At 43.9% G+C, this 15,314-nt stretch overlaps 1 protein-coding gene across 1 annotated transcript; it reads right to left on the reverse strand.

Annotated features, from left to right (window-relative positions):
• Window positions 1-2,274: 2,274 nt before the first annotated feature.
• On the reverse strand, window positions 2,275-13,461 carry LOC110526251 (zinc finger protein 507). Its single transcript, XM_021607055.3, has 7 exons — window positions 13,344-13,461; window positions 10,016-12,171; window positions 9,407-9,524; window positions 8,853-8,964; window positions 7,159-7,263; window positions 6,601-6,735; window positions 2,275-6,439 (listed from the first exon to the last, which is right to left on the reverse strand). Exons 2-7 carry the CDS (start codon window positions 12,167-12,169, stop codon window positions 6,025-6,027), a joined length of 3,039 nt encoding a protein of 1,012 aa, XP_021462730.3. The 5' UTR covers window positions 12,170-12,171; window positions 13,344-13,461; the 3' UTR covers window positions 2,275-6,024.
• Between the last annotated feature and the right edge of the window lie 1,853 nt (window positions 13,462-15,314).

Raw genomic sequence — 15,314 nt, forward strand, 5'->3', positions numbered from 1 at the left:
GCCTGCAATGACAACAAGCTCAGTCTAATGATGCTGTGACACACCGCCCCAGACCATGACGGACTCGCCACCTCCAAATCGATCCCGCTCCAGAGTACAGGCCTCGGTATAACGCTCATTCCTTCGATGATGAACGCAAATCAGACCATCACCCCTGGTGAGACAAAACCCAGACTCGTCAGTGAAGAGCAATTTTTGCCAGTCCTGTCTGGTCCAACTGACTTGTTCCCTTGTTCCCTGGTTTGTTCCCATAGGTGATGTTGTTGCTGGTGATGTCTGGTGAGGACCTGCCTTACAACAGGCCTACAAGCCCTCAGTCCAGCCTCTCAGCCTATTGCGGACAGTCTGAGCACTGATGGAGGAATTGTGCGTTCCTGGTGTAACTCGGGCAGTTGTTGCCATCCTGTACCTGTCCCGCAGGTGTGATGTTTGGATGTACCGATCCTGTACAGGTGTTGTTACACGTGGTCTGCCACTGCGAGGACGATCAGCTGTCCGTCCTGTCTCCCTGTAGTGCTGTCTTAGGCCTCTCACAGTACAGACATTGCATTGTATTGTCCTGGTCACATCTGCAGTCCTCATGCCTCCTTGCAGCATGTCTAAGGCACGTTCACGCAGATGAGCAGCGACCTTGGGCATCTTTCTTTTGGGGTTTTTCAGAGTCAGTAGAAAGACCTCTTTAGTGTCCTAAGTTTTCATAACTGTGACCTTAATTGCCTACCATCTGTAAGCTGTTAGTGTCTTAACGATCGTTCCACAGGTGCATGTTCATTAATTGTTTATGGTTCATTGAACAAGCATGGGAAACCGAGTTTAAACCCTTTACAATGAAGATCTGTGAAGTTATTTGGATTTTTACAAATTATCTTTGAAAGAAAGGGTCCTGAAATAGGGACGTTTCTTTTTTGAAGAGTTTATATACAGTGCCAGTCAAAAGTTTGGACGCCTACTCATTCAAGGGTTTTTCTTTATTTTTTGTATTTTCTACATTGTAGAATAATAGTGAAGACATCAACACTATGAAATATCACATATGGAATCATGTAGTCACCACAAAAGTGTCATACAAATGATTCCTCAAGTAGCCACCCTTCGCAACATTGATGACAGCTTTGCACACTCTTGGCATTCTCTCAACCATCTTCACCTGGAATGCCTATCCAACAGTCTTGAAGGAGTTTTTGGCTGCTTTTTCTTCACTCTGCGGTCCAACTCATCCCAAACCATGTCAATTGGGTTGAGGTCAGGTGATTGTGGAGGCCAGGTAATCTGATGCAGTACTCCATCACTCTCCTTCTTTGTCAAATAGGCCTTACACAGCCTGGAGGTGTGTTGGTTCGTTGTCCTGTTGAAAAACAAATGGTAGTCACACTAAGAGCAAACCAGATGGGATGGCATATCGCTGTGGTAGCCACACTGGTTAAGTGTGCCTTGAATTCCAATTAAATCCCTGACAGTGTCACCATGAAAGCACCCCCACACATCACACCTCCTCCTACATGAGTATTCAGACCCTTTGCTACGAGACTCAAAATTGAGCTCAGGTGCATCCTGTTTCCATTGAACATCCTTGAGATCTTTCTACAACTTGATTGGAGTCCATCTGTGGTAAATTCAATTGGTTGGACATATTCCTTCAGACCACTCCAATTTAGCAGGGATTGTTGAAATTTTAACTGAAATATAAACTTCCAATTACGACCAGAAAGATAGCTGCTGGTCCACCCACCGTCAAATGTCAACTTGAAAGGAAATGTGTATTCTATTATCATCTATATTTCTATTATGTCAACAGGTCTCCAAGGAAGATTGACAGTTCAGTTTAATTTAAACAATTGACATTCTCACTCGAGTCAACATTATCTGATGTGTGGACCTCCAACCAGCTTTGCGATATCATTTGGAAAGGTGACATTTTATTTCACATTTTTAGTATCCATCAGCCAAAGCATGACACCCACCCTGTATTCAAGAGTACGCTGTGTCTGAACCGATGGTGGGGACAAAACAAACACCTCTGATGAAGTAGAATAGCTGCTGGGTTTTTCAGTTTAGAAAGGACATCCAGTCAACTTGACAACCATGGGAAGCATTGGAGTCAACATGGGCCAGCATCCCTGTGGAACCCACTTTAAATTTTGTAGAGTCCAAAGCCCTGACGAATTGAGGGTGTTCTATGTATGGAAGGTTTAGTTAAAATCAAAAAGGGGTGCAGTCAAAAAGTGATTCAAATCATATGGAACGACCCCATACACTAGTTCAATAACAACACAGTTTATCCACAAAGTATTTATTACAAAAAAATAACATATGACATAATATTGTCTATGATGACCAAAATAAATAGATAGCAAGCATCGCTCTGTGGCCTAGCGGAGCGAATCCTGTGTCCACACATCACACTGAACTTGAAACACGGTAAGCACTGAACAGCGTAAGTGAGATCACATTTTCTCCTTTGGCATGAAATGCATGCAGCTCAGTGTAAAACACAAAGACTCCCCTCAAATACATTACAGTCAATTAAAAAGCACAGCCATTTTCCAAATTGTTAGCAAATTTGTTTATTATTATAAAAAAAAAATTTAAAAAATGAACTTAGTGTTTTTTCTTTACAATATATTTAAAAATAGATTATAAAAATGTCAGTTTGCAATACTACAGTATTTCAACTATTTATGTACAGACCCATCCCACTGGGCACAGACATTAATTCAACATCTATTCCACGTTGGTTCAATGTCATTTTAAGAAATGATGTGGAAACAACATTGATCCAACCAGCGTGCACCCAAGTGGGAAATTACAGTACCAAGTGATTGGATACATCACAGAGAAAGGGGAGGTGTTACAGAGGCTATTCAGCTTTGACTGAATAACACCCCACGACCTCCTGGGAACATCATTCTGAACAGATGGGCGCTCAACAGCACCCACGGGCAGACATAGCCTATAACAAATAGCTATCGAATGACTACAAGAGACTCTCAAATCAAAAAGGCACAAACGTTGACAGGATGATCATTAAATATCACAGTAAAATGTCTTTGAAAATTCACAATCTATTGACAGTTACCCCATCACATGGCACCCTGCAGTTGAAGGAGTAGGGACCTGGGGATTAGATTTGGTTAGTCAAACAAAGAACATGTCCAAATCATCCAGATCAGATGTCACATACCCTATAAAGAACTTTCCCCCTCCCATCCAGGTTCTCATGCCAGTTCATAGCCTAATTTCTGAAATGAAAGCCGGGGGGGAGACAGAGTGGTAGACTCACACGGAGGCGTCTCCATCTGAAATCTAACATTTCCCCGACTCAAATAGACAAATAACAAGGAGTATAGGAGATTAACAAGCATGGTAGTATACCTACTTGAGTATACAATCTTGCCAGCAGACCGGACATAAGCTACTGAACAAATGTATTAGAACAATTCAGTCATGGATTGTATGTGTGCCATTCAGAGGGTGAACGGGCAAGACAAAAATATTTAAGTGCGTTTGAACAGGGTCTGGTAGTAGGTTCCAGGCTCTCTGGTTTGTTTTTCACACTCGACACATAAAACAAAGAGATTTAGTCCTGGATCTAAGGTTTCAATTTCCTACATGTGACAATGTAAATACTGAACCAACAAAACAAAAGATAAGCCCTACAGAAACAACAAATTGGCTTCACAAATGACACAATTAGCCAACTCCGCGTGGGCAAAATGAACATTAAAATAACCTGAACCTTTCCCACAAGAAATATGAAGTCAGATCTATCCAAAACTATTTGCACATCTGACCCAAAACCACCAAATCAATTCATTTAGGCCCATAGTCAGTTCCCTTTCCCCCCACTGTATCCCCTCTGTCTCATGGTCTGCATAGGTGAGAAGATCATTAGGCCCCCAGAAAGACACAGCAAGAAGCTGCACTACAGTACGTCCACGAATAGAATCATACAAAAAGCGGCGGCCATAAACCTTGATAGATTATACGTGGCAGAACGTGGCCTATGATTAGCATGAGGTTCTCCCTGGTTGTCGCTTGCTTTAATTCACCCAACCACTCATTAAAATGCAAACTATGTAAATGGGGGGTGGGGGAATTAAGTGCGGTTTAAATGCAGACCGTCACGGTCTTCCTAACATTAGTACTTTGAATTGTAAATGAACGTGAGACAATAATAATCTGCCATTATAATGAGAATTTCAGCGTGCAGAAGATAATGATTACATTTATTTGATACATTGAGTTACACAAACGCAAATCCGGGAAATCCCATGAATTATGGATATTTAATTTGATCATAATTTCCTACACCCATCTGTCTACGTAAAAACAGTAAGGGCATGGAAATTATTTCCATGTCACCACTCTGCATACCAAGCATGTTTAGTGTGAAACTAAATGGAAAGGTGAGTGAAGTTCGGAAACACTTTAGCAGAGGTAGTCAAACGGAAAACACCATATTCAATGTCAGTCTACAGTAGCCTATAGGCCTATCGCTTGAAAAGCCGGTCATATATCAACCTCTGCTATTGGTCAATACAGCACAGATTAGAGACAGGCTACTAATGAACCTGCTATTGAACCTGCTATTCCTTTGTTCTCACAAAGGTTTAGAATACTAGCACACCATTCTGTGCTAAGATGTCAATCACTCCATCTATCCATTATCTACAAGTGCTAGGCCTATATGGAGAAACTTTGGAAATTGCTTAACATATTCAAGTGATAAGCTTGGCAATTATTTAACTAAAACATGAATCTAGAAAAGATGATCGTAATCAGAACAGTAATACTTTCACTAAAGTAACTATAAGTAGCCTAAGCTAAACACAGTTGGGTGTTGGCTGCAATCAAAGTTCAATGGATGTCCATTTAGCATCTCGCCACCATTACACCTGGGTCTACCACGACCACTAATATGCACCATAATAGACTGATCGTAGCTTAAAGATTCCTCCCAAACATATTTCTGCCTCAAGAGCCCTTGATGCTGTGGTGAATATTGGTAAAACAACAACTTGTGCCAGCCTATCTATCCTACAGCTTTAGGAAACCACCCTCAAGTGACCCATCATTACCATAACTTTCCAGAGGTCCAATAGGTCAAAATAGCATCAAACAGTGAATTGAACAAAACAAGGCATCTCCTTCGCTTCGACATAACGGAAACCAACACGCATAGGCCTACATTGATACATATTATTAACCAGCCTGGTCTCATAGGCTAGACGTAACATAGTAAAAGGTAAATCCAGGACACTCAAATTAGTATGATAGGTTACGTTTCTTATGGTATGTATTAATTTGTGGAAGTCCACCATCCATTTCGTATGATATGTTACGAATTACAATTCATAATATGTTACGAATTTGCAAAACATACAATATGTTATGAAATTTGCTAAACATATGCTATGTTACGAATTCTCGCTAGGTGGCTAACAGCTGTTAAGAATTTGCAAAATGTACAATATCGATTGTCTCAGATTTACGTACAGAATAATACAAAATGCTCTGAGACCAGGTTGTATTAACCCATATTAAAATATAAATATAGCTATGATGAACACAACATGCAAGTAGATGGCATCTCTGTACAGCCTAGTGCAGGTGCCACAGATAAACTATAAATGTGAAGGATTAAATATATAAAATTATATTAAAATATTTGAATAGAAAAGCTGCCATGTGGTCAATATATGTTTTCTGAGTAAAATGGACTGAGCTCCATTTCAAAATACGGAAATGTCTGTTTGCTGAGGTATTAAACGTGTCTGAACTTGTTCAGGTATAACATTTTACTGCAATGCCTTGAAATTTGAATTTTCCAATTTTCTATATGTCTGAGCTCCAACAGAGACACTTTTTGTAACCTTCTGTTAAGTACATGAAATTAAGAACCAGAAAACAAGATGCAAGGTACAGTACTTCCCTGTTAAGTCAGACTTAAGTCAGTCTGAGTGAGGGGGTAGGTTCCTGGCTCTCTGTTGGGGTAAGGGGAGGGGTACGGGGTTAAATGCTGTCTCACTGTGCTGTGCTGCCCTCTGCTGGTTGGGCTGCTCCCTGCTGCTGCTCCTTGTTTAGGATGATGCTGATGATGTCACCCTCATGTTCCTTCATGTGCTCCATCAGTCTCTCCTTGCTGGTAGACTCAAAGCCACAGATACAGCAGCAGAACAGCAGCACACAATACTCCATGCCGGCCCGGGACTGGACCCCCTCCATCCCGAGGGGGCTGTGCTGGGGGGTTTCACTCTGGGGGGCAGGCTCTCTGGAGGACCACTGGATGAGCTCTGTTGATGCCCCTGAGCTAGCTCCCACGCTGTCCACAGGGATTCCTGCTAGAGGGGCTGGGTCCTCTTTCCCACCCTGCACCACACCTGACTGCTCTGCCACTGCCTCCCCCACTGCTGAAACCTTCTGCGGGGCACTAGGGGAACTACAGCCAGGGAGAGAGAGCAGGTTCACCATCAAGACAAAGACATGACCCTACACATCCCTGTTCAATGGGACCCAAACACAGGCTTCATTCTGACCAGAAGCTTTTCAGATGGTAAAGGCAGACCTTTAAAACTCCAATCCCCATCACCCCCTACTCACCGGCCGCTCTGGGAGATGGCCTCGTTGATGGCTTTGTTCACCTGCTCGTAGTTGTAGTTCTGATCGCCAGCGTGCTTCCACATGTGAGACTTGAGGGACGGAGGGTGACTGCACACATAGCCACACAGTGAACACCTGAAAAACCAAAAGGAGTAGGTGAGAGTGGGGAAGACGAAGAGAGAAAAGAAAGGGCTCAAGTCTGCAGCAGAAGCAGCTGATTTAATATGCTACTCGGGTTCACAATAATCCCCTCAACTCCATTATATCAAAAGGGATCAGCTGCACTAAAGACTCCGCAGGGAAAGACCTAGTGGCACACATGCTCTGATACTGCTTATCTGTACTGCTCTACATTATGCTCCAGCCAACTCTACATACCCAGACATCCTCCATATCGACACTAAAAGGAGAGTTCAGTAGGAGTTCTTTCTGATGGTCGATGAGATGGGTTCTTCTTACACTACACTCATAGAGGGAAGACCCAGGTCTTCCCTCTATGACCCTGAGCCGGTCCTCACCTGTACCTCTCCAGAAGCTGAACCCTGACCTGGTCCTCACCTGTACTGCTCCAGTAGCTGGACAGCCTGGTGCTCCTGGGGATGTCTCCTCATGTGGCTCTTCAGGCTGTTCATGTTGGTCGTGGCAAAGTCACAGCTGCAGCACCTATAGTACCAGAGAGTGGGCCAGAGTTGGAGGGAATATCTCTGTACAGGACTAGTTGTTTGACAGTTTGTGTTGTGCTCGGCTGTTTAAGCTCGGTTTACTATTCTGTTTCGGCTGGTACAGCAGGAAAAGCCTGGAGGGCCACATTGTTGCCTTGGCGGCTATTTTGTTGCGAAGCTCAAAGTGTAACTGGAAGCACAACGTTCAGAGATGCGATACACTGTGTGGCTCAAATGGATAAGATGGCCTTAGTTAAAAGGCGTGCGCTTCTCTGTGGAACGGTCTGAAGTGTGTCAAGGATACCAAAGCATAAGGGTAGAAAGACTGCACTCCCTTGTATGAAAGAGCTCTATTGAGGGTCTATAGTGGGAAAACATCAAAACAAACTAGATGTGTGTCTGTGTGTGGCGTTAGAGAATAAGACCCCCCCCCCCCCCCCCAGACATCTAACGGTGCCTCGAGGACAGGGCCGATCCGCTTACACGGGTGCTGCTGTGTGAGAAATACTCCAGCTGTAGACTGCGGCCAATGTTAATCTTTACCTAACACTCACTGCCCCCTGCTGGAGATCTGCATCATAACATTGACATTCTATTTTATTCATGGGTTTGAGTGAGCAATAGGATTATGTCATCGGAAACATGGAAAGCGGTGAATTTCTGGATGACTAAAATTAACCTAGCCTAGTTTGAGCGGCATCATCTGTCGGGCAGCAGGAGCACGCAGCTCTCAACTGGTTCTCGCGTGAAGCACCTCACAGAAGAACGACGCAGGTAGGTAAGACGTTTAGGTAAGACCTGTGAATGCTAACTAAAGCAACAATGGGTATGCAGACACGGTCCCAAGTCTCGGTTGAATCTTTGCGCTGCGCAATTCAGTCATCACAAAAAAATTACTTCTTGGTGACTGCAAAGTAGGCCTACCTGGCAGAATGATATCATGATGATTAGTATCAATCGGGAGGGCATTGGTTTTTCAAACCCTATATTGTACAGTACAGAAATACCACTAGGCAAACAATGCCTAACACCCTCCCCAAAATATTTACCAGAACTAAAACAATTGTCTACTGATGTGATTTAAATCATTGTTGTGGAATTAGAACATTGAATTGTTTTGTTTTTTTTCAAAAAAAGAAGTGTGATTTTGAGAGTGAAAACCTGAACAAATTCAGAAACCTGGAAAAACAAAAACGGAATTAAGCAAAATATTAAACAGATTTTATATGGCCCTACAACTGTAGCCTTCTTGAGCAAAGGTCTTATATTTTACCTCAAAACAATCAATGTGAATATGATATTGTCAAGTTAAAATTGTATTGTGTGTGTATGGAGGGTGGGTTATTATAGGCTAGCTTGCGCATCCCACAAATTAAAGATAAAAAAAATCACCTGATATTGTAATTATGCACGCATCACCAACTATCCTGTGAGATATTGGCCCAGGCCAGTAGCTTTTAGTTGGCACTGGCCTAGTGTGCCACTGGCAAATTTACTTGAATGTCAAGTCCTAAGGAATCCAGACTGCAATCATGACGAATCCTATTGACCTTATTAAAAACACACAGACAGTAGACACCCAGCACCAACCTGTAAGGCTTGTCAGAGTTATGGATCCTCCGGTGGTTCCGAACTCCAACGTAAGTGGAGCTGGTGTAATCACACACGTCACATTTGTACACCTTCTGCGAACTGATGGAGTCTGGAGAGTGGAACAAAAGTACACATTAAATACTGTGGACAAAGGATGCGGTACCAATAAAATGAAACACCCAAAACGGGTAGTGGAGAGGATAGTTGGTGAGAAATCTTTGATTAAAGGTAAAAAGACTGATCGTGTTTGGTCAAGTTGGAAAATGCACTTGGTGCAACGCTCACCATTAAAAACATTTTATTCAAGCTTTTTTTAAACATTTTTTTTTATTAAAGACTTGACGGTTCAGAAAAAGGCCATTGATGAAGGCCAAAATATCAAGCTTTTAATAGTTGCCAAACCGAAAACACATTTTTAATGGTGAGCGAGCATTGCCCCTTTCACTTTTCCAATTAATAAAATGTTTTTTTGGGGTTGCATCTCGACTCGCGTTGGTCGAGCGCCCTCCACTTCTTTCCATTGGAAAAACACATTTGACACATTTCCTCACCATCGTCTGTCATCTTTACAGATCCCTCCGCGGTGGCCGTGGTTTCAGTGACAGGGGTTAGTGTTGCGCCGGGGTCGCCCAAACCGTGCTGGTCTGTCTCGTGGTTCCTCAGCTGACTCTGTGGAAAGCGTCAGTGATAAAATAACAAGTAAAAACTTAATGAGATCTTCTAGGGCTGAACATAAAGCACACAGACTACCCGCACCTCTCCTAACAAAAATAAAAAAGATATCCGATATCTATGGAGTTCAAAACCCCACAGAATTCTATGATGGACTTAATGAGGTCTGCAGAAACGGGCGAGGCGTCTCATGAAAGTAATGAAATCAATAGGCTCGTTCTCTACTCCCTGAATCAAACTAAACTTCCAATGCTGCACTGCACCAACCAGCATTATGCTGCAGAAAAAAACTTCCATCTCAACTCTCACTTCTACAATCAGTTCATCTCATCTTATCTTTATGACTGTAATTTGGGTCATCGAGAAACAAAAACTCAAGAGCAATATTCTCTCCTAGAGGAGGCGCCACTTCAATAATAAATCTCTTATCAGGGACATTGAGGCACACAGTCTGTCCTAATTTCTCTCTCTTCAGTCTTTCTACTCACTTTGTAATAAAAGGCCTCAGTACACTCCTTGCAGTGGTACATCCTGGTCTTGCAGTGGTTGATCATGTGGCTCTCTAGATCTTTGCTGTCCAGGGCAATGTGTTCACAGATGGGACACTGGTAGGGCTGTCTCTGGCGGTGTACTCGAAGGTGCTGCTTGATGTAGCCCTTGTTCCCACTACTGTAGCGACACAGGCGACAGTGGTAGGGCCTCTCGCTGCCAGGGATGTAGTCCACCAGACCCCCACCAGGATTACCCGGGTCCCCCCCTCCACAGGCGCTGACCTCCCCAGCGTGCTGGCTCTGGGCGTTGTCCTGGAGTTCCTTCAGGATGTCCTCGTCCGTGGCATTCTGGTCCGAGCGCTCCTTTAGCCTCTCTATGACCGTCAGCAGGGACAGGCTGATGCCAGCCTTGGCGGGACCCTCGGCCAGCCCGTCCTCTCTGGACCCCTGCAACTCCAGGTCTACCAGCGCTGCCCCCACGCTGCCCATGCCGGTCAGCTCCTCTACTGCTGCAGGGGCTCTGTCGGCTGCTACTGCTGCAGCCGTGGCCATCTCCAGGAGCCACTGGCCCGTGTCAGGGCTCTGGGAGCCCTGACCCACGATGCTCCTGATGTGCTCCGCGGTCCTCATGGGCATGGTCACCAGGGCTTCAGCGGCCAGGGAGTGAAGCCTCAGAGACTCAGAGTGGGTCCTCCTGCGGGCTGGGGGAGCGTTCTCGTCACGTGGAGGGTCCGTGGTGGTCTGCTGCCTCTCACTGTTGCTCCAGCCAATCACCACCTCCTGCTGCCCGTCCTTGTCAACAAACATTGGCTGGTTCTCCACATGGCCCGCCTCCTCTGCAGCCAGCAGGCTATTGTCTCTGCCCACCTCTGGGCTGGGGAGGATGGGGAGGGGCTGGGTAGCCACAGGTTCCTCTGCGCAGGGCAGTCGTTCCACTATGACATTGACATGGTCTGCACTGTTGGGGCTGCAGCTAATGATCTTCTGGGCTGACGACAGGAGGCTGTCTGTTGTACTGGTAATATGACAACAGTCCTGCATAGGTTCCACCTCAGTCTCTGTGGTCACCTGTACCTCCAACATTGGTTCCTCAGTGACAGGGTCTTTAGAGGGATATGGCCCCTCCACTGGGCTCTCCTCTGTGATTGGTTCTGTCACGGCGTCATTCCCACATTCCGCCACAGGGGCACAGAGATCGATCTGGAATGTGGACATCTTGTTGAGGTTCTGAGATTTCTCTGGGACCGGGGTGAGGACTACTATGGCTTCTTCTGCAGGAGGAACTACAGGAGGTGCTGGTGCCACTGCCTCGTCCTCAAAGATAGGGTAAGAGCAGTCCACCAGACCTGCGTGCTTCCATGCATGGGTCTTTAACATTCGCTGCTGTCCACACACATAGCTGCAGATCAGGCAGCGGTACATCCCATACTCCTCATAGCTGTACCACTTCTTCTTAGCAGGGATCTCCTCAGCACAGTCCATGGCAGTTTTGAACACAGCCTCCTCCACATTACCCCCCATCCGTAACCCCTCATTTCCCTCGCTGGCCTGCTGGCTGGATACAGGGTTCTTGTTAGAGTTGCTGCAGTCAAAGTGGAGCCTGACATGGGCTTCTAGCTCCTCTTGGTGGCTGGAGGTGAAGCGACACTCAGAACACATGAGGATGAGGTCACTGTGCTGCTCATCGTGCTGCCGCATGTGCTCCTTCAGCAGGCTCAAGGTCGGGGACAGGAACCGACACAGGCTGCACTGGTAACAGGTGATGGTCCTACTGCTGCCAGCGGGTGCACTGTTGTCTGGCTGGATTTTCTGATCTTTCACCTCTTCCTCCAACTCCCGGGCTCTCTTGCAGGGGGAGGACCCACCACTGCCCTCCCTGATCTCTGGGACTCTGAAGGAGGCACAGGACATGAGGGCTCTCTTCTTCCCAGCCAGGGTGAATCGACGCGGGCGCTTCTCCACGATCTTGCTGAGCTTCTCGATCACCTCGATGAGGGAGTCTGCAGCCTGTTTCTGCTGCTGCCCCTGGTCATCATCCCTAGGCTCCATCAGGGTACCTGGGGGCGTTTCCACCCTTTCAGGGATGAAGACAGACTCCTGTTGGCCTCTAGAGTGGGGGACCAAGATGGCAACTCCACTGCTGTCCTCCATGCCTGTAAAAAGCAAAACAAGCCTGTTAAAACTACCACAATCAGCTTTGCATGCATAGCACAGAAATATGATCATGGCTCGTAAACTCTGTTAATGTGTCTCCTGCAGATATCGTGTTGCTATCTTTGCAAATGTTCTTCTTTCCATCTTAGTCACACACAAGCAAATGTGTTTAGGCTTACACTGAAAAAGAAACCTGTTGTGTTACTGTTTTTGGCAGTGTGCAAAACACAGCAGGGGTCACAGAGTACAGTACTGAACATGGAAAGTCCCAATCAGAGTTATTTAGTTTTACCATCCAAGTATTCTAGTTGATAGAAAACGCTGTGGTAATTCAGTCAAGCGGATCAATGATAATTGAATAAGGATGGAGGGTTATTTTCCAGTGTCACAGAGGAAGACATTCCTGTGGTTAAGCACATAATGTCTGCAATTGGTACCACACTTTCCCCTTTGACCGCAATCCAGGTTCCCTTTTCTTTGGGTTCTGCTTTTAAGGAATAGCCTAGGCCTAAATATCTCTGAACCTTCTGCAGTACTGTAACGTTACTACCTAGTGCTCCTTCTGCAAAAGTGCTAAAGACCTTGGGTAGGCAAATAGTTGCTCGTGCAATCCACAAACTGCAGTATATTAAGGGAATGTTCAAATCAAAGACATTCAAATAAGGTTTTTGCTAGGGTTTGGTAGCCAACTTGTTAGCAGACCACTTTGGCTTAGTAACTAGCTAACTAGTTGAACAGGGACATCGATATGTGTGCATGACTAGGAGGACTGCCCTCTGACAGAACGGGCTAATAATAACATTTCATTCACGGAGGCGTGGTGGGTTGACTCTGCCTCTGGCTAGTTCACGAAAGCAAAATAATGATCTGTAAAAGATTATAGCTAGCTAACTTAGCTAGCAAAATGGCATGTTCCATAGCCACAACAATCGCGCAGCTGTGTCGAGAACATGGAGTCCAACGCTAGAGACATGCATTATTTATCTGGTCAAAGGGGCAGGACATGCACTGCACATGACAACAAGCCAACCGCTTGACTATAAGCTAAGCTAGCAGTAGCACACGAGTCTCTCACCCAAAAGATATCTAGCTATTCAATGTGTTTCTTGTTTAATAAATACCAAAGCAAAGGGTCATGCGACTTGTATGTGTCAGTTAGCTAAGTACTTACTTAACCGGCAAATCTGAAAGATCTTTGGCCTCAGAACAAAATACAAAAAATATGCTTTATCCTTTATCAATAAAGGTGGCCTCTGTCTCTCACACTGTAAAATGGCGAGGATGGAGCACTGATCACGTGACTCCAGCTTAACTGGTCAGGTGACCAAGATGGAATCTGTCGTAATTTGAGACAGAATCAGAGTCCCACAAAAAATCCACTGAACAGTTACTGGACAGCATTGGTTTATGAGTATGTAATATGGGTGAATTCACAAGTAATATGCCTTAGTATAATGCAATCAAGCCCAAAATGTAAACGCATATCAAACGGAGGTAAAGTGCAGGTGCAGCTCTGTCACTGAGAAGCTAAAATTCAATGTGCTTTGTAGTGCATAATGACCTTAATTTATCTTCCAAATATATTTTAAATCTAAAACTTGCTCTTCTTCAATTTATATTCACCGCTCATTCCATCAGTTTGTGTAAATCAAATACTGCCATCTAGTGCTTGTTAAATGACATTGAAAAGCTTGTTCAATTGCGTGCACCAGGACTGACTTTAGGAAACCATCCCTCAACCAATAGTAGCCCATTAAAATATATAAAATATCCTTCATTCATCTCTCTGTATAACTTGACCACCATGACATTGTTTGCACACCACCATGAAACACCAAACAAGAGGAAAGCGACTTTAAAATCCTAGGGACGAAATGCAAACAGTTTATGGAAAGCTGTTTTAACATAAATTTATATATTTTTTTATATCAAATTCAATTATCGATATCAATAACTAAAATGTTGTATAATCAATGTTTTTATATAAACAAATATACAATAGTGACGTTCATGGGGGCGTGATTACATTTGCATGCTCCTGATAGGTTCTCTGCTCCCACTGACAGATAGACAGGAAGACACAGGTGAACTGATAAATCATGCATTACTTCATTGAGATTCAAGGCTCTTGAAGCTGATTGGTTTTCAGTCTTAATAATGCCAAATATGCTAATATATACGGCATTCAACAATTATTGACATAAAAAAGTGTAATTATCATATATCAGTAATAGTTTTTTTAATATAAAAAAATTGAATTATCGATATCAATAACTTGAAATATTTGATACAAAAAGTTAAGTATTGATAAATCTATTATCAATATAAAAATTTGAAATTCAATTATTGAAAGAAAAAAATACAATTATTAATATAACAATGATATTAATATAATGTTAAAACTGCTTTCCATACAAAGTTACCCTTACTCATAACTCCAATTCCATTGCATTTCATTGAGCCATTATTGGATGTCCCCTACAGCAGACCCTGCCCAAATGCTCTGTCTGAACGTAAATAGCTCCACCTAGCACGCGATACAGTTGGTTTTCATACAAAAAAAATACATTACCCAGTTTAGGAATGTTGCACCCGAATGTATTTTGAGAAACACGTGATCCAGCCGGAAATGTGGAATGGAATGGTTCAATGGAAATGTAAGGAAAGGTTCGAGGTAGTCATTAAACGCTGTGATGCCTTCAATTTTGTTGGCAACGCCACGTACATTTACAAAAAATCGAAACGTCCCTTGTCTGTCACAAATGTTGAGTACACTTATATTTGAACTTACTCTGCCGATTTTTCGTGGTCCTTCAGCTGGTTGACATTTTTTGACCAAATATCAACAGGAAAGTATTATTTAAACGACTTCAAAATGCAGGTCTGTGTGTGGCAATCAAGATGTTTGCTCATGACCGAAGGCACATGCCTGCAATGCAGGCATACTAACAGGTTTTTACATGGTTTTGTGTATGTGATAGAAATGTCAACTTCGAGCAGCTAAAGAACTAACCGACCGGTAGAGTAAGTTCAAATGCGTTTCTTAAACATTCTGGCTTGTAAGGAAAATGTCCACGATTTTGCAGTGCTTTGTTTCAGACTGTATACCAAGAATCGGTATCAAAGTCAGATTTATTAGGCA

This window comes from Oncorhynchus mykiss, chromosome 6 (genome assembly GCF_057628025.1).
Source record: "Oncorhynchus mykiss isolate SJ-2025 chromosome 6, ASM5762802v1, whole genome shotgun sequence".
NCBI classification, from domain to species: Eukaryota; Metazoa; Chordata; class Actinopteri; order Salmoniformes; family Salmonidae; genus Oncorhynchus; species Oncorhynchus mykiss.

Excerpts from the sequence above, each read along its gene's own strand:
- LOC110526251 (XM_021607055.3), bottom strand. The coding sequence starts at position 12,169 with ATGGAGGACAGCAGTGGAGTTGCCATCTTGGTCCCCCACTCTAGAGGC. Across the intron at positions 9,525-10,015 it reads CTGAGGCCTTTTATTACAAA|AGTCAGCTGAGGAACCACGA; the intron begins GTGAGTAGAAAG and ends CGCTTTCCACAG. Across the intron at positions 8,965-9,406 it reads TGTAAAGATGACAGACGATG|ACTCCATCAGTTCGCAGAAG; the intron begins GTGAGGAAATGT and ends TCCACTCTCCAG.